The sequence below is a fragment of the Fundulus heteroclitus genome, chromosome 4 (assembly GCF_011125445.2).
Source record: "Fundulus heteroclitus isolate FHET01 chromosome 4, MU-UCD_Fhet_4.1, whole genome shotgun sequence".
NCBI classification, from domain to species: Eukaryota; Metazoa; Chordata; class Actinopteri; order Cyprinodontiformes; family Fundulidae; genus Fundulus; species Fundulus heteroclitus.
In genome coordinates this window covers 20,751,708-20,775,439 of record NC_046364.1, presented here as the reverse complement: position 1 = coordinate 20,775,439, position 23,732 = coordinate 20,751,708, and the positions used below count along the sequence as shown (strand labels likewise).

At 40.7% G+C, this 23,732-nt stretch overlaps 1 protein-coding gene across 2 annotated transcripts; it reads right to left on the bottom strand.

The window, feature by feature from the left end:
* Positions 1-740: 740 nt before the first annotated feature.
* gnb5b (guanine nucleotide binding protein (G protein), beta 5b) lies at positions 741-23,160 on the bottom strand. 2 transcript variants are annotated; one of them, XM_036136252.1, is made up of 13 exons: positions 23,022-23,160; positions 22,110-22,259; positions 15,658-15,769; positions 14,135-14,271; positions 13,352-13,393; positions 11,800-11,876; positions 11,517-11,649; positions 6,275-6,418; positions 6,029-6,120; positions 3,556-3,604; positions 3,184-3,280; positions 2,715-2,881; positions 741-1,980 (listed from the first exon to the last, which is right to left on the bottom strand). In XM_036136252.1, the coding sequence occupies exons 2-13, from the start codon at positions 22,233-22,235 to the stop codon at positions 1,969-1,971; spliced, it is 1,188 nt and encodes a 395-aa protein (XP_035992145.1). In that variant the 5' UTR covers positions 22,236-22,259; positions 23,022-23,160; the 3' UTR covers positions 741-1,968. The 2 variants fall into 2 exon arrangements, with proteins under 2 accessions (XP_035992145.1, XP_035992146.1); XM_036136253.1 differs by lacking the exons at positions 741-1,980; positions 3,556-3,604 and having other exon boundaries at positions 2,759-2,881.
* Between the last annotated feature and the right edge of the window lie 572 nt (positions 23,161-23,732).

The following is a 23,732-nucleotide window of genomic DNA, read 5'->3' as shown; positions in this document are numbered from 1 at the left end:
TCATATTTTACTATTTTGGACATGGAAACGACAAAGCAAGTTTTGAAAAAAAAAAGAAGGTTATTTTAACAGTTATGAAGGACTTGCTTTCCTCATTTAAATGATCCTCATCCTCCCAGGTCACCAGGTGGGTCAGTGGTAGAGCAGGCATACCATAAATAAAAGATTTGGTCCTCAACGCCGCTGTCCCTGGTTCAATTCTACTTCCTGGCCCATTTACTGCATGTCTTCCCCTCTCTTTCTGTGTCCTTCTTCCTCCCCAGCTACTGGCGAATAAAGGCCACAAAACAAACATTAAAAAAGTAAATCATTATCCTCACTCACAGCCCTTTGCCGGTCTTGTGCAGACAGAAGTGGCAAAACATACTGGAGTGGCCAGATGTGGCCGAGTGAAAACAGCATGCTATGATGTATGGAGAGTAAATCCTCTGCTGTTAACAGATTGTGCCTCCCAGACAGGATGCCAGCCCCCCCGCCCCAGCGTGACCTACATTCCCTACCAATGGCCGCTACCAGGAGGGGCTCCCTTGTGTTGACACGAACGCTGCCCCCCGGGACAAAGACGCGGCCGATAAGGGCTTTGTTTCCAGCTGAGACCGTCCTGAGGGAGCAGACGTGTGCCCTGGTTTGGAAATTAGGATCATTGAGCTCATTGTTTGGTTATGCCACACCATTAAAAAGGAGGCAACTTTTCAATAATCATGGCACACTGAACGATCACAGCACGCGGAAACAAGACACACTCTGCAACTGTTTTTATTTGTGATGATCAAAGTAGTTGAAACACCTTCTATTAACATTGCAACAGCTGTGGTTGTTTAATATGTCTTCCTTTATGCCATAAGGTGCATCAGTTGTGCTTCCCAACCCGCTGGAAAGGAAAACTCGTGATCCTGACTAAAATTCAGGTATGCAGCCATTAATCTTAAGTCTAATAAATACATTTAAAATAACAAAACAAGAACAACTAACATCTTGCTCTTACATGCTTGTCAGTACTGTTTCATTCATCGCAGCATTCAGTGCATAAAAATGCTTTTACCAGGATCTTTTTCTCTCAGTCTGACTTCTATGGACAATATCAACATCGGTGAGCAACATAATAGATGATAACTACCATCTCCATAAGTGATAAAACATTTTCGAAAGGAATGATATAGGATACAGGATGTAGTGCCTTAAACGCGCACAAGCTTAAACTTTTTCACGTTGTCACATTGCAATCCCAAACTTGAATGTGTTTCATTTAAATCTGATATACGTACAAGAAGTAGTGCATAATTATGAAGTCAAAGAAAAGGGGGGAATAGTTTTCAAAATCCTTTACAAGCTCAAGTCTGGAAGGTGTGGCGGGGCTATGTATTCACCCCCCAGTAGTGTGATACCCCCTGCAGGAAGTCCGTTGCCCACCTCTGTGTGGTTGCTGTCGTCCTGTTGCCAAGACGACAGCAATCATGTGGAATAAAGAGCTCTGGCGACATCAGACCAAAAGTTAACCTTTGGGTGCAAAACGCTGTGTGACTCTGCACAGAATCCTAAACCTCAACATGCCATCCCCACAGTGCAGCATGGTGGTGGCAGCATCATGCTGTGGTGACGCTTTTCCTTATCAGAGGTAGGAAAACGGGTTAGAGTTGATGGGAGGATTGATCTATTCATCTTTTTCTTTCCACGTCACAATCATGCACTCATTTGTGGAGTACTGACACCTAACATTTCTGTGAGGAAATCTGCAGAAGGTTGGAGGGGTATGAAAACATTTAGAAGGCCCTGTGTGTTCAGCCATGACAACTAACAACAAGGTTTAAGATGTGCAGCTTCGGTTGTAGATGAACTGATGCATCTTCACATTTTGGAAGCGATTGAACTTCTGTGTGGAGCTGAAGTTTGGCATCAATCAGGAGAGCTGATATCAGGCAGGAGAGCTGACGCCGTGGAGTTCACTTGAACTGAGCCATTTAGGCGACTCTAGGCCCAAATCTGCAAGAAAGAGGGGAATCAGTGTCAATGGTTTCATAAAACAAGGGCCCCAGTGTTCTGATACAATCTGAACACTGAATTTAAATCATTTTTTTTGTAGATTTAAATTCACATTGTGTCACACATGCTCTTGTTAGATGAATGTGTTTTGATTATTTTATGTTTCTAAGTGACAAACAGTTGAGTGAAGAATGATCTAAAGAACAAGAAGAGGTGGTTTAGAGGTTTTCTGGGCACGTCTCGCAGGGAGGAGACCCCGGGGAAGATCCAGAACTCGCTGGAGGGACTACATATCCCATCTGGCCTGGGAACTCCTTGGAATCCCCCAGAACTAGCTGGAGGACGTCGCCGGGGCGAAGGTCATCTGGTTTTCTCTCCTGCACCTCTTACTGCGATCCGATCTCACTTTAGCGTGAAACAACAGAGAGACGGACGACTACTTCTTGCATTATTCTTATTTTTGTAAACATGCATCAAAAGGCTGGTTAAAGAGGTGGAAAAATATTAGTCTACATGAACCCATTTTTTTTTTTGTTTTCAGACAATTTTGTTCCACATGGAGTGACTGGTGACAACATTTATGCGGGTCTAATTTACCCACACCCAGAAGTGTAGCTCTTGTTGTTTAGTGGTGATTTTTTTTTATCTCAGCAATGAATCATTCCCAGCGAGGTTTGGGTTTTCAAAGTCCACCAACAGCCCGCTTCCTGCTTCGTGGGGAAACCCCTGCTCACCCGTAAGCTGCTGTCCCAGGAGGCCGAGCAGAGCGCCGCGCCGTCAGGGGACACCCGCACCCTGCTGATGCGGTTCTCATGGCCAAAAAGGATAGAAACACGAGTTCCCTTCAAAACGTCCCAGACGTTGATGGTGTAGTCATTATACCCAGCGAAGAGGAGGCGACCTGGTGATGGGTGGGCGGTGATGTAAATGTAAGCAAACAAAACAAACAGAAAAAAACGGGAAGTGGGGAGTAAGGGGAAATAGAGACAAAGAAAGGGAATTACAGGGAACTTTGTCATAACTCTAATGATACTGTGGTATCATTGATACTGAATAATGTAACACTAAACAGTTTATTACTCATTGTAATAAGGTCATAATGAAGAGACAGAGGTTTCAGAGCCAAATAGTCAGTTTTGTGAAGAAAAAAGGGTGGGCCGGGTCAATGTTTACAGTCCAGCGTGAATTGAAAACGCTTCTCACCGCTTAGAGAGAAGTCCACAGTGGAGGCGCCAAATATGATGCTGTCCTTCTGGTAGACGGCGACTTCACGGTCAGCTCGCAGGTCGTAGAAACGGCACTGAGGAGCACCAACAAACGGCTCAGAGCCAGACTACAGCACAGAAACACCTCAGAGCAGGTAGTTTTCCAGCTCAAGCTTCAACGTCACAGTGAGATTTGGAGTCACAGGCGGTCACAGGTGCTGATGCTGTCACAAATAAACATTTCCCTCGCTTTTCATTAGGAATGATGCACAGCGAGGTCGGCAAATCAACGCCACTTCCTCAAAATGACTGATTTGCATGGTTCATACAGACAGAAACCCGTGACGTCAGGAGGACAGGCAGAACTCACCGTGGCGTCATCGGATGCAGACGCAAATGCATCTCCACTGGGGTAGTACCTGATGGAAGGAAAAGCACATTCAGACACGCTGCAGCAGCTGCTAATATACTTTACTCAGAGCCCTCAGTGAATAAACTCCTCAGTTCTATGGTCATGTTGACAAAGTCAAAGCAGTCGTTTGAATTTGCAGCTTGTCGGCTTAATATCAAACCCGTATTAAAGCTGCTTCACTGGACCCAACCGTGAGGTGAAGCCTGTGAGGCAGACAATGAACTAGTTTTTATCATCCATCAGTTTTACTGAGTAGTGCAGCAAAATGCTTCTAATTATTTCGCATTCTCACACCTGAGTGTAGGATATCTTCAGCTAAACTCTCGATCTGAGAACTTTACTCTGGAGGCCAGATATTGTTAAAAGAATGAACAAAGATTTTAATATTAGCATTCATTCACAGGTGCTAGTTAACATATAAATAACGTGAAGGGACCATGTTACAGGCTATTTAAAGAATTCAGAGTGGACTCAGTTGTTATTTATAGAACAGGTTAATTAAGTGCAGAATAAAACAAATAATCAGAGTATGTAAATAAGTCTGTGTTGCTTGTAGGTTGATGGCGTTGACAGGAAGTTGGTCCAAGTATCACACTCTGAGCAGTGAGCGCTCCTAACACATCCTAAACACTGTTTTGGTATTCATAGCAGGAAAACACAAACAAAACTTTATCAAAACAAAACCGATACCACAATCAAAAGATCTTGTTTCGTTTTCCACAAACCAACAGACCTGACTTCTTTTCATCTGTTTCAGTTGAAGATGTTTTCAGTGGGTTTTTTTTGCGTAATGGTGCACTTTGCTTCATATTAGATAAGTTTGACGTATTTAGGTGGCCAAATCTATGGAAATGTGCATTGACTGTAGGGCCGGATGATAATTAAATTACAATATATATCGACTGATAGACGTGTGGTGAAATAGAAAAAAGAAAAGGTCAATAAAAAGTTCAGTAGAATAACAGTTTTCCTTTCTTTTGCACTCTCGCCTATCATGTAGGTTAATATTACCGTCATTACATCCTCCCAACCAATCACAAACACAGATCCAGGAACGCTTCGTCACAAAGCTCCGCCCCCTTCAGAGAGTTCAGAGAGCCCGTGCTGTTTTTCCTTTTATAAATACCTGCAGTTTTGGTAAAACGCTTCTTAAACAAAGGGTTGAGTTTGAGTTCAGTGTTTGTGCGTCCTTTATCTAAAAATAGATCACAACAGCATAAAATGACCACGGCTGCACTTAAAATATATATTTTGAAAAAATATGGATCAATATGATTTCTCTTTTATTGATATGCTTTTCTATATCGTCCAGCCCTGATTGATCGTATTACTTGAAAATCTACTCTTTGCATTTGTTCCTAACACGACAAGCATGTCACACGTAATTCCACATCCTCCTGTACGTAGCGCTCCATTCCAGACCGCCTTATAAGTAATCTCTTCCTCTTCTTGTTAACTGCACGAGTCCGTGAAAAGCAAAGCCTACCGCATCCGTGCTTAGCTACTCCGTCTGGCTCTGAAGTTCCTTGGACCCCGAGGAGAGCACATCTATTTGGATTACAAGTTAAATGTTGAAATGACAAATTTGCTTCCTTATTTAGTGCAAAAAGAGTGGGTTGCATTCAATATTTAAATAAAACTGTTAATTTTATTGAGATTGTTGATGTTCTTTTCCCTGTTTGCAACCATTGCAGTTGTGGAGCTTGACCCGGCCTGAGCCTGACGGACCAGACTGGAACAGAAAATTTTTAAGGTGAACGACGGAGAGCGGGTCCGTCGACGGTGACATTCGGAGTGGTCACAGAGAACGTGGAACCGTTCTCATTAATTAACACAACAACGCAGATGCTCTGTTGGTCGGACGTGCTCGTACGTGAGCGGAGCAATCGCGGAGGATGTGGAATCTGGGGGTGAAAACTTCACAGTCCAGTGTGATTGTGACATGCAAATGATGCAACACAACTTCTGCATGTCAGATTTTGCTGACAGGACAGACTGCTAATGTGGGAATGACATCATGGCAACACAACCTCACGCAGTGTCACATGACTGCACTTGGAGGACTGTGGGTTAAAATGTGAGATAAAACCGACGAGGAATTTTCCTGAACATTGCAGCTCTATGCCAAACGTGTGCTAAGGAGGATGAAACCCTTTTCTCAGCAAATCTCAGCAAGAAGACAGCTGGAGGCCTGAGAGATTCAGCTTTCAAATCGCAGATTACTCAAGCAAGCGCTCGTTTAAATCACATCTGTTGTTAGACCTCGCGGTTTAATGGGGTGAAAACCTGATTAAGGCTGACCACGGCCTCAGCAACATAAAGCAGCACTTTCTTCAGGTCATTAATGTCTGAAAACACACAGAATGCCTGTAAAATTATGACCGCTCTGGTTAAAGTCATTTTTGGGGGATATTTAAAGAACTGAACTCACTTCACACAGTTGATATCAGACTCGTGGCTTTCGAAAGACTGGATGTTCTGTCCCGAGCGCATGTCCCACACATTGGCCTTCATGTCAGAGCCCTGAGAACAACACACGACAATCACAGCCTAGTGAGGGAAACCACTGATGGCTAAAAAAAAGTGTAGAGTTCTAATATTATTCGAACTAAAATAGCTTCCCGATAACTAAACGCGACTCGTTTCTACGACTTAAAGCCAGGCCGGTGTCCCTCACCCCGGACACAAAGGTGTTCCCGGTCTCGGAGGGAGCGAGGTCCAGGGACAAGACGTCCGCTGTGTGACCGTGGAAGCTCTGCAGCAGCTGCCCACTCTCCACGTCCCACAGGGCACACGTGCCATCCCCACTGGAGGTCAGCAGCTGGCAGACACACACACACACACACACACACACACACACACACACACACACACACACACACACACACACACACACACACACACACACACACACACACACACACAATGTCAAAGGTACCACAGCATGTCTGCAGCACTAAACAACAAACAGGAAAAGCTTAGATCACCCTTGATACCAGTGACTGATCAATATCTAATTGGGCCTTAGAAAAGCCTTTTTAACTGCACACATCTCTTATTTATACGTAATCTCTTTCTTTTTAATTGCTTAACCTGCTGGTTTTGCTTTCAGTTGTCTAATTTACTGGGAAGTGAAAGAGACAAAGACAAACCGGTAGCATCTCGGCGTCCTATTTTTACTCTACAACCATACCGGGACTCTTATTCCCATGGGATCTCGATTAAGAGGAGAAGGAAGAGGGGTTTTTTCACATGACAGCGGACGTTGCTGGTTGTTTGGAGGAAAACAACGATCCTTCTGAGGATCAGAGCTGGAATATGGGAATCACAGCAATAAATAAATCCAATACACACAGAAAAAAGGGTGGATCAGCGAATCTTTGCTTACACTGAAAACACTCACGGAGAAATTGGCTGTCTGCATACAGGCGGGGCCTGCAAAACGTTAAAATGTCACCAAATCTTCAGATGAAAACAAATCATGGGCGTTCAGAGACGCACACACCTAAGATCATCCCCAGTGGCTGGCTGATCAGAGAGGATGCTGCATGACCTCAGACCTGAAACACACCACATCCTGCTGCAGACAGAGCGACTCTCACTTTTAGCATTTTGAAAACCACAGTTTCTCAGAAACATATCAGCTGTGACTGTCACACACACGTTGCTTTAGTGTCGCTCTGGCTGCTGCGTGGCATTTAAAAGTCCGCTGGCAGGAATGATTTGAAGTCTTGACTCAGGCGCACAGACTCTGCACACTCTGAGTGACCTCAGAGAGTAAGTTTATGACATCCGCCAACGATGAACTATGTAAGCGGGGGAGTTTGTTATTATGTGGATAATATTGTGCCTTGCAAAAGTATTCCCACTGCTTGAACTTTCTACATAGAGGTCATTAAACTGCGCTTCTCAAAACAGCGGGGCGCCCAACAACAGAGCAGACAACAGCACCCCCTGTTGTTTGGTCTGTACCTGCAGTCAGTAAAAAAGTACAAAACTTAATATAACTGATTTGTATCTTTGATACTAATGGCTTGATATTATTTTTGCCATATGTCATTCATAGCTAGTTAAAAGTTCACTGCAAGTACGAGTTGGGCTATAAAACATTTATATTATTTTAAATATCATAGAGTTAAAAAAAAAGGGTTTCAATGTTGAAACATTCCATTGTTATATGTTAGAAATGAACATTTATTTATGTTAGAAATTTTAAAAGGGATTCTGGGTAATCTTCAGGCTGACAGCTTTAATGCATAAAAACAGAAAACAATAAAAAAAAAAAAATTCTTCTTCAAAGGTGAACGCAACAGAAAAACAGAATTTCAGAACCACTGCATTAAAGTAATTAACTTTGATGTATTTTATCGGGATTCTATGAGACTAAATGGAAAGTCAGCGAGTGGAAGAAAAAACTATGTATGGTTTTTCCAATTCTTTTGCACATAAAAATCTGAAAAGTGTAGTATGTATTTGTATTAAGCGTAACTAAACACCTTCTGCTGCCAGGGCAGCTGCCAGTCGTCAGGGCCGTAGTTCTGTACTTTGACTGGGCCGTTCTTACACATGCTAGACTATGCTTTGATCTAAACCATTCCTTTGCAGCGCCGCCTGTATGTTCAGGTTGTGGTCCTGCTGGAAGGGGAGCCCTCACCCCTCAGTCTCAAGTCTTCTGCGGCCTCTAGCGGGTTTCTTCCATTCATCCTTGCATTGACTCTGACCAGCTACCCAGTCCCTTATCAAGAAAGGCATCCTCACAGCATTATGCTGCCATCACCATGTTTCATGTTTCAAAGTCACGTATAGTGTAAGTTATCCGGACACTTAGCATTTTGCATTTAGGCCAGAAAGTTTAATTTTGGTCTCCTCTGACCAGTACTCTCTATTTGGCTTGTACTGAATTTTAAACTGACCTTTTTATGGCGTCCTTTCACCAAACATTGCTTTTCTTCTGGCCAATCATCCGTAAAGACTGAATGTGGAGACTACCAAACTATTACTTGTCCTATAAACAGATTTTCTGTGGCCCTTTGCGACTCACCAAAATATCAGCAATACAGCTTATTATACTTTCTCTAATTTATTTCTACTTTAAACGTCTCCAGGGCTTTATCCCTGACCTCCGCTAACGTTGTCTATTTACTATCTAAGCAGAGACAATGGGTTTCGCTGTTTTTTTTAATTTAGCGGTGTTAGAGTAAAGGGAGCTAAACACCTGTACATGCCACACTTTTCAGATTTTGTACAAAACTGCAAACCATGTATCCGTTTCCTTCAGCTTCACCAGTATGACCTACTTTATGTTGCTCATTTCACATAAACAAAACTAAACACATCAACGTCTCTACGTGTAACGTGGAAAAGCGGAAGGGGTATGAACACTTTTGCAGGGCGCTGTTTACTCGTGTTTACTAAATGTCCTGCCCTTGGGGGTCAGTGTACTCCCAGATAAAAGCCACTCAGTGTCTATTAATACTCCCAGGACAGGAGATCATGCCCCTCTTTCTCTCCTCAGCTCTCACATCCGCCTGCTCTCCTCCTCTCCTCCTCTCCTCTTTTCCCTCCCCTCAGTGCTCCTCTGCTTTGTGGAGAGTCAGAGAGGAGTAAATTATTGAAGCAAACGGCTCAGACCATTTCCTTCATGTTCTTCCTTTCCTTTCGCCCTGTCCTCTACTCATCTGGGGAGTGATGTGTACAAGATGCAACCAAACAACAATCCTGAAGTACAAAAAGCCAACGACGCAACATATCAACACGCTGAATAAAGATCTTTATTCCCATCTATGTTTTTTTTTTTTTTTTTTTGCAGCTGTGACTGATGTGTTATAAGCCAAAACCTTTATAAAACTACACAGTAAAACATTTTGGATGTGTCCTGTTACGTAATAAAGCTTTATGGACATGCCTACTTTGTTTCATTTTAAATGTTAATGCAATCTGTTGGAGTGTCTCGTTTGTATCGCTTCAGCATGCTCTACTTTCCGACACCTGTTTCTAACCACAAAGTGTGTTTTTGGTCGTTCTGGATGCTAAATTGCATTGTTTGATTGAGTCAGAAAGGTGTTGCTTGCATATAACTATGAGCACTGCCTTTCTGGGTGTAAAAGGAATCCCTCAGATTTGTTTGTACTGCGGCAATGACTTGTCAATATCTCACCTGCCGTTGTCTTTTTTCCTTGGTTATAAAGACGTTTGTGTTCTTAACAACCAGTCATATCAGACCCAGGACACCAGTAGACTGATTGATATTTCAACAGCCCCATTCTCTTAAAAATATACGAGTTCTCAAGAAAGCTGGGTTTCAAAGCCTGTAAACGTTTGTATTGGCTGGTTATTTACATCTAACTTTATGGTTTTTCACAGATACGATTATATTAAGGAGCGTGTCTGATGCTTCCTACCACTGTTTGCTTGTGATTCTGTCTCTACTAGACCTCATTCACTGATGTTGTCCAGCATTGAGGCTATTTCTGTCCATCTGCTCCTGCTGTTATTAACAACGTTCCCTTATCAGGTGTGGCTCCCAAAACTTTTAAACAGCTGCTGATCCCTAAATCCTGGCATTGATCCCAATTTTTTTCCCAAGTGCCCTTTTTTCCCCTGAAATGCTGTAGAAAATATAGTTTTCAGCAGTTTTCCTTTTGGATGAACATGATGTACTTGAGGTCTTTGAGTCTGTCTTTAAATCTCTTTACAGCAAAGGATCTGAGTTCTTGTTTTTGTTTTTTGACAGACAACCCTCTGGCTACAGAGTCAGAAACCATGTGATGGTAATTTACCTAGATTTTATAGCCTTTCTCCAACACAAAACATAATAGCAATGTGGAGCAGCATTTAGAAATGTATGGTCATGCACAAGAGCTGGTATGATTTTAATTAGTTCAAAGGTGTTTTTGTGTTGATCTAGAGGATTTCAGAGGATTTCCTCTGCTCCATTGTGCTGTAGGGTTCCACAGGGTTTGATATTTGGACTTCTGGTATTCAATTTATATCTCCCACCCTTTACTTCCATTATTACAAAGCATAATCTGCCTTCCATTCAAAAACATTAAATCAAAAACGAATAGACTTAAAAGCAGCTTCTTTCCCACAGCTGTGAGAGCTATCGCCCCCTGCAGAGAATCAGAGAAACCACCATAATCATGAACATAATTATGATGAACATAATTTACATAGTCTCTTGCATGCTAATGTCTATTAGCACGCGTTAGTTTCTCAGGGAATGTTTGGACATTCATACAAATTGTGCAGTTCTGTAACTTGAAGTTTTAAACTAATTGCACTGTATTTTACATCATCTTGTAAACCGACCGCCGCCGGTCTTTTAGTCTTGAACATCAATTAACGAGAACATTTCATCTCCTTGCACACTTTTTAACTTCTAACGGAGCGTTCATCTGATACACTTTATGTAATTGCACAGTAATTTACTGTAGCAGTCCCTTTACGCCTGTTAAGGGACTGCTATCTATCTTTGACTCAAACATGAATCCTATCAAATGGTAAGGACTATTTGCAAGCTTTTCAGGAAGTGCTGTTGGTGCAATCACGTAAGTTCTTTCAAAAGAAGTGTGAAATTTGTGTCTGTGTATTGTGTGTAATATATGTGCATTCAGAGCCATTGTCTCACCAATTTGTATTATGACAATAATGAATCTTGATTGCTATATAGATGGTGCTCAGGTTTATTTGAGACTCACTGATTGCCTGGAGGAACTGAGGTGTTGGATAGCTCGTAATTTCTTAAACTTTAATAAAAAGATACAGAAGCTCTTACTATCCGTAATGGGTAATTTTTGACTATGGATATTTTACTATGGGCTCTGCATAATATTTACAGGTTATAGTCAAGACTAGAGCCTACATAGGTCTATAATATGAAGAACTACAAACACAATGACCTGTTGCTCATTGCTCACCTGCATGTCTGAGTTGGTGAAGGAGCATCCTGATAAATAGTTGGTGTGCATGGCGACCGACTTCTTCTTTGCTGCCAGATTCTCGTTTCTGTCTAGTGACAGCGGGACCACTGAGCACTTGTTGTCCAAGCCGCTGTCGGATGAGATTATGGATTTTTAAATGTATCAATTTACTGCACATTTACAGAAAACAAAGCAGATAGCTTTGATTCAGAAGTTGCCTTCATCAGGGATGCCAACCCACGGATATATGTGACAAAAAAAAAAACAGCTGCTTACTTACCCGCATGCCACAGCACAACCGGAAGGAGCATATGCACATGCCATAACCCATGTGCAAGGCAGGGTCACTCCGTGCTCCTTTAAGACACAAATAACACATTAATAAACATACATTTGTGGACGTGGATGAAAACTCCATCATCCCCGATTAGAAAACCAATTCTGTTTGATAACTGTACAGCTCACACATACGATGCCTTAATAAAGGGTTCCTTCCCATTAGACATTTTAACATTTTCAGTGCGTTTTATTGGGATTTTCTTAGACTGACCCACAAAAAGTAGTTCACAATTGTAAAGAAGAAAAACAAAGACATAGAAGAAAAACATTGAACAGTTTCTACATATTTGTTTTAGAAATGAAAGTGTATTTCTATTCAGCCTTCTTTGATACCCCAAAATAAACAACAGTGTAACCAAAGACCGTTAGAAGTTATCTAATTGCTAAATAAAACGTCTGCCATAAGCTATGTCGGGAATACAGAAAACGTGTGGAAGGCTCTGGCCAGGTGAGACTAAAAAGTTTAATATATTTTAGCAAATATCACCTATCCTACGGTGAAACGTGGTGAACTATGTTACTGGGAATCCAGGGTAATCATGGAGGAAAACCAATTAGATGCTGCAAAGGGCTTTAGGCCAAGGTCAAAGGTTCACCTACCAAAAGAATACTGACCCTACACATAAAGCCTGAGCTACAGAGGTGTGATTTAGATCAAATCATGTTAATGTGTTAAAAGGGCCTAGTCAAAGCTCAGACATAATTCCAATTGTGAACTTCTACCATAACTTAAACATTGATGTTTACAGGTACGCTCCATCCAAGCCAACAAAGCTTGAGAGATTCAGTTTGCAAAGCTGGTATACATTCCCCAAAAGACTTTAAAGTAGAAGCTTTCAAGTAGAAGGGCTGAATACAACGCATCCCTCTTTTCAGATTTTCTTATTCTCCCACTTCCCTATTATACATTGGTTTATCAAATTAAATCTCAATAAATTACAATCAGCATTTGGGTTGTTACATTTTGCTGGACACTGTAGTTCATGTGAGCCTGGATATAAGCTGCATTACTTATTCATCTTCTGTTATAAGCTTCAGCTCTGGTAAAATGAGGTATGCATAAAACAAATCTTTAAACCAGGACATCTTTAATCTTTAAACCTGGCTATCATTCAGCCCCTCTCTGTCAGCTGCAAGTGTGTTGATCTGTATGTAAATCCACTGATGGACTGATAATCTCTAAAGGCATATTTCTATCTAATCGTTTCATGCCCCCACTGTTAGGAGAGCAGAGGAGCATCCATCAGGAGCAGCTTATATATATGGAGGAATGTTTACATCTAGCCCCTTAATGGGAAGAAAACTCATCTGCCTGCCCGACAACTGGAGAATGTTAAACTGGGCCACCGTTCCTCCAGAAATGAGAACATTGATCCTACAGCGATGGATGTGTCATATCAGATCTAAAGTCAGTGATGGCATCTTATCACTAAACACCTACTACTTTATCACAGGATAGTAGTTTACTAAACTAAAGCATCCTGTTCACCTACCTTATTAAGAGTAAATGCATCCCAGACAATCACCTTACCATCCTAGAAGAGAGAAACATGTTTGTATTTAATCCCAAGGTTACACAACATTAAACATTTCAGGGTCTCAGGCCGCCTGCAAGGTCTTAAGCAGCCATGGAAACCAGTAAATGAATTAATCCAAATTTTAGGTCTTCAAAAATCCTAATTTAGATTTTTTTTATTTAGTTCATCTCTGCATTCATTTCTGTGCATTCATTCCATTTTTTCTGTGGTTTGCAGCTCTGCCAGACGAATAGTGAATTATGTGGTGACTTAACTACAAATCCCATGATGCAGAGAAGAAATAGAGGCAACTGGAATTTATGCTGAAAAACAAGCAATCATCATTGCAAACCTGTTAAGGAATTCTGCTCCTGAGACTGTTTTTATGTTATGTTGTAAGTGGTTAAGTACATATTTATTTCAACAGACGGCTAAAACCCAACGGCAATAACATATAAAGGGGCTGACGTAAGGAAACCAAGGTGTAAAGTATCACGTACCACAGCTAAAAATAAACACCAAAATCAAAAATAAAGTTTTATTAAACTAATCATGTAATAAAGCTACTAAGATAGGTTACTTCTTTAAATTTAGGAACGTCCTAAAATTAAAGTACAATTAAAGTCCTTACAGAGTCATAAAACAAACCTTTTCCTGAAACCTGTAGGAGCCACAGAACCTCTCAGTATATGTAGATTTGTGTGTGTGTGTGTGTGTGTGTGTGTGTGTGTGTGTGTGTGTGTGTGTGTGCGCGCGCACCTGTGAGGAGCTGACCAGGCGACGCTTGTCCTTGCACCAGTCCATGCACAGCACCTTATTGCCATGACCTTTCAGAACACGCCTGGTCTTCAAGGAGAGCGCGGCCACCGCCTCAACCTTCTCGGCCACCTGATGCACTGGGGGGATGTGCAGAAAAACACACGGATACACAATTACGCACTCACTGTGTTGAGTAAAAGGTTCTCGTTTTCACAACCCAGTTGTGCTGTTTACTTTCTTAGATTTTGCTTCAAAAGTTGTGCAAATACTTCGTATTTGTCATAGTTTGAGTTTTATGCCTCAGTTTAGGTCTCTGTTTTGGGTTCTTTCTTGTTTGATTTCTGTTTTAGTTTTTGTTCTGTCTCAGTCTTGGTTTGAGTTCTGTCAGGATCTTTGCACTGATGCCTGGTCTGATCACTCAATCCACACACCTGACCAGCTCCACCCCTTCTGCAATCAGCTCTCACCAGATCCACCTCCATATAAACTGCGTTCAGACCAGTCATCGGTGCCAGATCGTCTTTCTTTTCCTAGAAGAGTCTTAGTCCAGCAAATCTGTTTTCTGTTTTTGTCTGTTGATTTTGACCCTGTTTGCCTCCGGAGATCTGAGCCAGCCTGACCTGTATACTACCCGTTTTTGTTCCTGCCTGTTTCGGACTGCCTGCCTGTTGCCTGACCTAATCAGCCCTGTGATTTAGAGTTTGTCTCACCCCGTTCTTGTTTTGTAGTTTGCTGTTCATCGGCTCTGGACTGCAGTTTGCTGCCGTCTGTTTTTGGGTTTGACAATCTTTTTTTTTTTAGGTTTCAGCCCGTTTTTACCTTTTGTTAATAAACAGTCTTTTTCTGAACCTCTGCTTGTCTAGCTGAATACTGGGTCCCCTGTCTTGATTCATTACAGTATTCGTGTTTATTTAGCCAAAAAGTCAACCTGAAGCAGAAGAACAGCCTTGGACAGAAAAGAACACAGCCTTGGAAAAAAATAGAGAGTCCAATGCAAATGTTTTCTACATGTATCACAGGTGTTCCACTCCAGCGTCTGCTGGAGACCAACTTGAGCATACATCAGCTAATTAATGAGGTTCTGATTAGGTGATCATCTGAACCCGGTATAAATATAAAGGATTAAATTAAAGCCGTCATTGAAAATCAGGGTTTTTCCCAACAAACACTGGTTTCTAAACTAAAACAATACAATTATGTGGCCTAAAAATAAGGATGGACTTGTTTTTCATCCATTATTTTAGGTGTAAAAACACTTGATCTGTCATTTTCTGGATTATAAATCAAAACTTTAACTCAAACACAAAATAATAAACCAGAGTAACTAAATATTTGGAAGCAGTCTGCACCTTAAAACAAAATACAAAGGAAAATATTAGGGCAATGTTCATCTGACTTGGAAAAAGTTGTGACTAAAATCCCTCCGATTACTTCCATGAATAAAATAAATAAGCTGTAAACTGGTCCCTGCACTGTGTCTCAGTGAGCATTCAGGCACTGCTTCAGCTTCCACAGCCACTCACGCTCCACGTCGTTCAGCTTGCCCCGCTCCTCCTCCAGCTTCTTCTTCAGACTCTCGCTCTCCTTCTTCAGGGATGCCAGGGTCTCCCCTTTCTGGAGCCCCTGACAAGCCATCTTCGACGGGCAACACAACACCGAAACAAAGTGAGAAAGAGAGAGAGAGACAGACAGAGTGAGATAAAAAAAAGAGAAGAGGAGGGAAGGAAGCAGGGAAATAGGGAAACCTAGCACAGAGTGGCTGGCGGTTAGAGGTCCAGTGAAATAGCCCTGGAGAGCAGCAATGATGCTGTCCCACTCTGCTCAGCCTCCTCCCCCCGCCGTCCTCTATCTGTCCTGCTATTCAAAGACGCTGAAGGCTTTTAAAAGGCCAGCTCAATACAGCAAACAAGTCCTTTCCTCCAGCTCGAAGACATGGTGGCATGTTCTGTGTCTCATAATAGGCTCCATTAGATATCTTATCTAAAACATCCAACAAATATTAAATCCTGGCAGCAATAACGTAGGTCGGAGAAAGTCAAGGTGATATATGTTGCTTTTGAATTTACCTTTCACACCATTTAAAAAAAAATCTTTCAGAGAAACAGTCAGTGCCTTATTTTAGGGACCATTCTTTTAACTTTATTTCGTAACAAATTACAGACTTGGGCTCTATAAGGCAAACGATTCTAAACTTAGCTCAATTGTGACTACTTTGTGTTCTAGTACGTTTGAAAAGATCGCATCCCTAAACTCAACTTAAAATACAGAGCAATAAAACCCAAATATTTGAATGTGATGGAGCTTTATTGATTCATCATGAAGAAATGTAAATGGTGGCAGCGAATCAAAATGACTGTATTAAACGAAGTGAAGGGGAAGATTTACCTTTTGCCCATCATGGCCTTCATGCTGCCTAAAACCTAGAATGCTTTGTATGAAATCAGATATGAAATTATACTAACACTTTGGTGCAAGACCCCAGAGCCTCCGATTAAAAAATGTTGGCATTTTGATAATTTTAAATATTAGAGAGTCCTCCAAGGATAATAATGTATTCTCAGTTCATATTAACAGAAATGGCTTTCATTAAACTGCAACAATAGTTAGCGTCCATTGGCCTATTATGCCCCCTAGTGTCAGAAATATCTTTTAGTTGGCTGAGCTACGATTAAACAATCCAGGAATAACTCCTAGAATAAATGTAACACATGGAATACGACAAGGATGTCTGATTAGTCCAGAATGATTCAGTTTATGTACACAGTTAATGGTTTATTGTGTAATAAATCACCCACATTTTCAGGGAATATATTTGTTTTAATATGAAAATCGTTCAGACTGGTGACCTGTCCAATGAACGCTGAAGATAGGCACCAGCAACCCCCGCAAGCGGGTCAGAAAATGGATGGATGGATGGATGAATATTGTGTGCCAATGACACGCTCTTCTTTTTGAAAAAAATACATCTGTGGTTGGTAATACGCTGCAAACTATCTCAACTTTTACTAAAGCTTCTGGTCTTAAACATAAACAAGTGTGAACTACTTGCATCACATGAATGCGCAGACACTGAAATAATGCCAATCCCTGTAAAAAAAAGAAAGAAAAAGGAAATAAAATATCTCGGTGTCAAATTAATTAAAGACGAAGTCTACTGTCCAAAGCTAAGGATATATCCAAATTAATATATTCATGCCAGTTTCTATACATTACACCAAAGAATATTAGAAAGGTGAACTCTATAATATACAGTGGGTACGGAAAGTGTTCAGACCCCTTTAAATGTTTCACTCTTTGTTTCATTGCAGCCATTTGCTGAAATAAAAAAAGTTCATTTTATTTCTCATTGATGTACACTCAGCACCCCATCTTGACAGAAAAAAACAGAAATTTAGAAATGTTTGCAAATTCATTAGAAAAAAACCCTGAAATATCACATAGTCATAAGTATTCAGACCCTTTGCTGTGACACTCATATTTAACTCACATGCTGTCCATTTCTTCTGATCCTCCTTAAGATGGTTCTGCTCCTTCATTGGAGTCCAGCTGTGTTTAATTAAACTGACTGGACTTGATTAGGAAAGGCACATACTTGTCTATAGAAGACCTTACAGCTCACAGTGCATGTCAACAAATGAGAATCATGAAGTCGAAGGAACTGCCCTAGGAGCTCACACTGCAAAAATAGAACTAAAAATAAGAAAATTCTTAAATGAAATGAAAGTATTTTTCCTTGATTTGAGCAGGTAAATAGCACTATTTGCCAATGGAATAAGATATTTGCACTTAAAATAGGATCAATCCATCTCCATCATCTTATTTCAAGTGCAGTATATCTAATTATCTTGTTTAAAGGGTAAAAATACTCATTCCATTGGCAAATAATCTTATTTACCTGCTCAAATCAAGGGCAAATACATTAATTTCAAGTAAATTTTACTTATTTTTATTTCTGTTTTTTGCAGTGCAGAGACAGAGTCATGGCGAGGCACAGATCTGGCCAAGGTTACAAAAGAGCTTCTGCAGCACTCAAGGTTCCCAGGCGCACAGTGGCCGCCATAATGCTTAAATGGAAGAAGTTTGGGACGACCAGAACTCTTCCCAGACCTGGCCATCCAGCCAAACTGAGCAATCGTGGGAGAAGAGCCCTGGTGAGAGAGGTGAAGAAGAACCCAAAGATCACTGTGGCTGTGCTCCAGAGATGCAGTAGGGAGATTTGTTCCACAAAGTCGACTATCACTGCAGCCCTCCTCCAGTCAGGGCTTTATGGTAGAGGGGCCTGACTGAAGCATTTCCTCAGTGCAAGACATATTAAAGCCTGCATAGAGTTTGCCAAAAAACACATGAAGGACTCCCAGACTATGAGAAATAAGATTCTCTGGTCTGATGAGACGAAGATTGAACTTTTTGGCATTAATTCTAAGCGGTATGTGTGGAGAACACCAGGCACTGCTCATCACCTGACCATACAATACCAACAGTGAAGCATGGTGGTGGCAGCATCGTGCTGTGGGGGTGTTTTCAGCTGCTGGGACAGGACGACTGGTTGCATAAAAGATAAATGCGGCCAAGTGGAGAGATATCCTGGAAGAAAACCTCGTCCAGAGTGCTCAGGACCTCAGACTGGGCTGAAGGTTTACCTTCCAACAAGACAATGACCCTGATCACACAGCTAAAATAACAAAAGAGTGGCTTCGGAACAACTCTGTGACCATTCTTGACTGGCCCAGCCACAGCCCTGACCTAAACCCAATTGGAGTCTCTGGAGAGACCTGAAAATGGCTGTCCACCAACATTCATCATCCGACCTGACGGAACTGGAGAGGATTTGCAAGGAAGAATGGCAGAGGAGCCCCAAATCCAGGTGTGAAAAACTTGTTGCATCATTCCCAAGAAGACTCATGGCTGTGCTAGCTCAAAAGGGAGCTTCTAATCGATACTGAGCAAAGGGTCTGAATACTTATGACCATGTGATATTTCAGTTTTTCTTTTTTAATAAATTTGCAAACATTTCTACATTTCTCTTTTTTCTGTCAAGATGGGGTGCTGAGTGTATATTAATGAGAAATAAAATGGCTGCAATGAAACAAAGAGTGAATATTTTAAAGGGGTCTGAACACTTTCCATACCCACTGTATAAGTTTTTTTAGAGAAATAAGACCCACTATGTCTGAAAATCACAGCTTTTCAAAGATTACAATATGGGGTGTATTAAAACAGTGGAGGCAGTGGTTGGAACATTTAAATTGAAATATTTGAAATCATTTATTTTGAAGCCAGATTCAATATGGTTTCACATCCCTAAATATGTCTTCAAAACGTTTGGTGGTTAGAAACTTTCTATTGTAATGTGATTTAGAATTTTCAAAACTGCCTTTTAAAATATCTGAGTTCCATAAACAGGTTTTGAGTTACTGGAAGATGGTATTTGCCCATACTTTCACCTCTTGGGGCGCCACCTCGTGGAATAATAGAGCAATTGTAACCAACAAAGTCATTGTTCAACCAGCTTTGGTCCGAGCGTGGTGTTCTCTTTGATATGAAATTTTCATTACAAAAACAGTCAAGTTTTACAAATCCACGATTTCAGGAGTGAGTTTACTATTCATTGCTCTCAGAAGGATTATAAGAAAATATGTAAAGCTGATAAAATAAATGCTATTATCTTTTCTAACATCCAAACCTGATGATCAGAACTTTGAAGATTACAAACAAAAAATGTGATAACAAATATTTAAATAATATTCTTAAAGGTCTTATTTACCATGATTATAATAAGGTCAAATATAAAATACTAAATAATCCGACAATTTCACACAAAAAAAATAAAAATCACTGGAAGTTTTTAAAATGGCCCATTGCACCCGGCGTTAAAGAGATGCAATTTAATATTCTTAACAGCTATTATCCATCAGGGGAGACATTGAGGGCTAGATTTGGTTTTGAAGTGGACCTATGTGAATTTTGTCGCAAATGTCCGGAACAAACAGAACTACTTATTGTTTTATTGCCCAATAAGTGGACATTTCTGGCAAGATGTCCACAGCTAGTTGAGCAATAACGTTAGTGGAATCAGACAATTTACAATGGAGGATTTCATTTTTTATAAATCTAATCTTGCAAAGGAAATTTCCATTTTGATTAATATAATTATGGGTAAAAATAAAATAAATGGAAACAACATCTACCAAACTGAATCGGTTTTAAAAATTAGTGTAAGATGTTCTTGTCCAAACCCGAGTCAAACCATTGACATGATTTGTGATCCTGTAAAAAAATGTTTGAGCCTGTCAATTACTATTTACAATTATTGTACTCTGAATGTTTTATTTAGTTGTAGTTGACCTTTTGTTAATCTTGCCTTATTTGTAATTGTCTTTATGAGAAGTTGTAATTAAGTAAATAAAAACTTAAAAAAAGAGTGGTTCTATTCTGAATAAAGCCAGGTGCATAAACACATAAATTATGATCGGATTAATTAATCGTGCGCCCATATAAACGGTACAATCCGATTATTTAATCCGAATACATTTTAATCCGATGGTGGAATTTTGTGCATGTAAACACAGCTATTGTGTGTCTAACGAGATTTTCACATCTAGAGACTAACATTTCTGCCCATTCTTTTTGGTAAATCAGCTGCAGTTCAGTCAGGGTGGATGGATCTGTGGACGGCCATTTTCAGGCCACACAATCACAACTGGTTGTCAGTCTAATGCACAATAAAGTTTTTTCCTCCAAAGTGTTTTATTCATGTGTTTTGCTCCATGCAGCAAATCTGATCAGCTTCCCGGTTCCTGCTGATGAAAGAAAGCATCCCCACAGCATGATGCTGCCACCACCACGGCTTCAGGTAAAGTTTAAGCCAGACTTCTTACCGCTTCCCTTGATCAATGATTGATCTCAAATTCAACATTAATTTTCACTGTTAAAATGGATGACACCCAGCTCATTATCCAGCAAACCCACCTCCTCACTACCCTCCTTGTCCCTTACTAACAGCTTACTTCAAATTAAAGACTGGTTCACCTCAAACCTCCTTAAACTAAACAGCGATAAAACCGAACTCCTCCTCGTCGCCACCAAATCCACCCTATCCAAAATCAATAGTTTCTCACTACCCAATGACAACTCCTTGGTCTCCCCCTCCCCTCAGGTCAAGAGTCTGGGTGTCATCCTCGACTCCTCCCTATCCTTTCAGTCACACATGAATAACATTAGCCGGTCTGCACACTTCCACCTCCGTTCCTCCCTCACCACTCACACTGCCTCCATCCTTATCCACAGCCTCATCACCTCCCGTCTTGATCATTGTAACTCTCTTCTTTTCGGCCTCCCTCATAAATCCCTCCATAAACTCCGACTTCTTAAGAACTCAGCAGCTCGTGTCATCACCAGAACCCCCTCTTTTCAGCATATTTCCCCTGTCCTTCAGCAACTCCATCGGCTCTCAGTTCATACATTCAAAACCCACCTGATCCAGTTTGCTTATTTGCTTATTTGATAATACACTGTTCTTGTCCCTCTTCATAACTGTTTTTATGTTCCCTGTATTTGTATTTTTGTATTTTTATTTTTTATTGTCTGTAAAGTGACCTTGAGTGTCAAGAAAGGAGCTGTTAAATAAAATGTATTATTATTTATTTAGGGTGTATTAGAGTAAAGGGGGATGAATGCAAACACAACCCAAGCTTTTGCCCCCGAGCTTTATGTTCAAATATAAATATACATCTATATAGAAACCATGCATATACTTTCCTTCCACTGTGTACAGCTTTGTGTTGGTCTGTTATGTTAAACCTCACTAATAATAAAGTTTGGCGATTCAGTGTGAGAAAGCTCTTAGTTTGCGTTGCACCAGGGCTAAAAGTCTGCTGGTTTTAATGGGCCTGAAGGATGTGAACCGTTTTAAAGACGTTTTACGGCGACACTGGGCAGCAGGTCAGAGAGGCGAGAACTGAACGAGAGGCTTTACCATTTCCATGCAGAAGGAGCAGTAGTTGATGGCCTCGGTCTTAATGTAGATGTTCATCAGAGGACTCGCCTTGCTGCAGTTGTCACACGGGCCAAAAGTGGCCGCCATGAACGTCTGGTCACACATGGCTGCAGAGGATCACTGACACGCCTGTGGAAAACACAAAGATGCCCCATCAAAAAAAAATAAATAAATAAATAAATAAAACACCACAGGTTTTTATTATACACCATCAAGTTTTTATTGAATCAACGCTGTGTTCATGACAGGGTGGCTGTTTGTGTTTGTAGTTAGTGGGCACGCTGTACAGGAGATAAGACGCTGGTAATCTAGTCCAGCCTGATCCTTCTCAGAGCTGCAGAGGAGAGCAGCTATTCTGGGACACACACACACACACACACACACACACACACACACATACACACACACACACACACACACACACACACACACACACACACACACACACAGCTGAATTCATCGCACAGGGAAAAAGATCTCGCTTTATATTAGGCCTCAACTTCTATGATAATAAACTTTTTAATTACATGATTTATTTTAATCAGTAACCTAAAACTTTACTTTGTTAAACTTTCTTTGCTCCCTGCTATGATTTTACAGGCTAAGCCATGCATTTAAATAGATGATGTTAATTGATTTAAACAGAATAATGAAGTGCACATTTACTAGCAGCCAATTTATTCATCTTATTTATTTATTTATTTTTTTTGTAGAGGTTCAAAGTTTGATTGATTTGATGCGTTTCCACATCAGTAGAAGAATGCTTTGCAAATAAATTATTTAGTGTAAAACCTTTTTGGGATTAAATGAAATTCTATCAGAATGGTCTCCCCAATGATTTTGCTCAGGTTTATTGTAAATGTTTCTGGCTTAATAAAATAAAAATCTTACCAGAGAAGAGAAATTTTCCTCCACACAGCAGGTAGCTGTTCCTGTAGATCTGTGCGGAGTTGTTCCAGTGAGGCGGATTGATCAGCGAGGGACAGACAGGACTCAGTAAGCTTCTTAGGAAGGTGTCTTAGCCGTGACTCTGCTCTGCTGTTGCCTCCCTGCAAGACCTGGTGGATTTATTTGAAGGTGGGGCCAACGGAGTTTAATGTGAGTTAATTCTTGGGTCAATACATTTGGCTGAATGATTTCACATCATTTTGTCAATTGATCCAAAACAAAGAAATAACTGAACTATTACATTAACTAAATCTGCCGAGAGGATCATCAGGTCCGTCCTTCCCTTCATCCAGGACGTGTACAGGTCTAGGGTCAGGAAAAGAGCAGACCCACACATCTGACCGACCTTTTCATCATTTAGACCATAAAAGTGGTTATATTTTTCATCGTTGAGGCCTCAGAATACAGTTAAGACAATACAATCATGATTACAATATATTATTTATCACTTTTTCCTCATTGACGTTGAATACTGTACTCTGAACGCAGACTCTCGCTCTTTGATCAGCAGCAACAGTATTTCTTTGTTCGCTAAAAACTCTCCATATGCCGTCAACGTCTAAATCCATTGTCGTAAAAAATGCGTACTTCAAGACTTATTTTCTGCTGTTGCCATAGTGAATCTCGTTATCGTTGCTTAATTGGGAGCAGAGC

Bases quoted from the DNA above. Each gene is read 5' to 3' on its own strand.
- gnb5b (XM_036136252.1), bottom strand. From the start codon at position 22,235: ATGTGTGACCAGACGTTCATGGCGGCCACTTTTGGCCCGTGTGACAAC. The intron at 11,877-13,351 runs GTAGGTGAACAG...TGTGTCTTAAAG, and splicing joins ATGCATTTACTCTTAATAAG to GAGCACGGAGTGACCCTGCC. The intron at 6,419-11,516 runs GTGAGCAATGAG...TGTGTCTGCCAG, and splicing joins TCACCAACTCAGACATGCAG to CTGCTGACCTCCAGTGGGGA.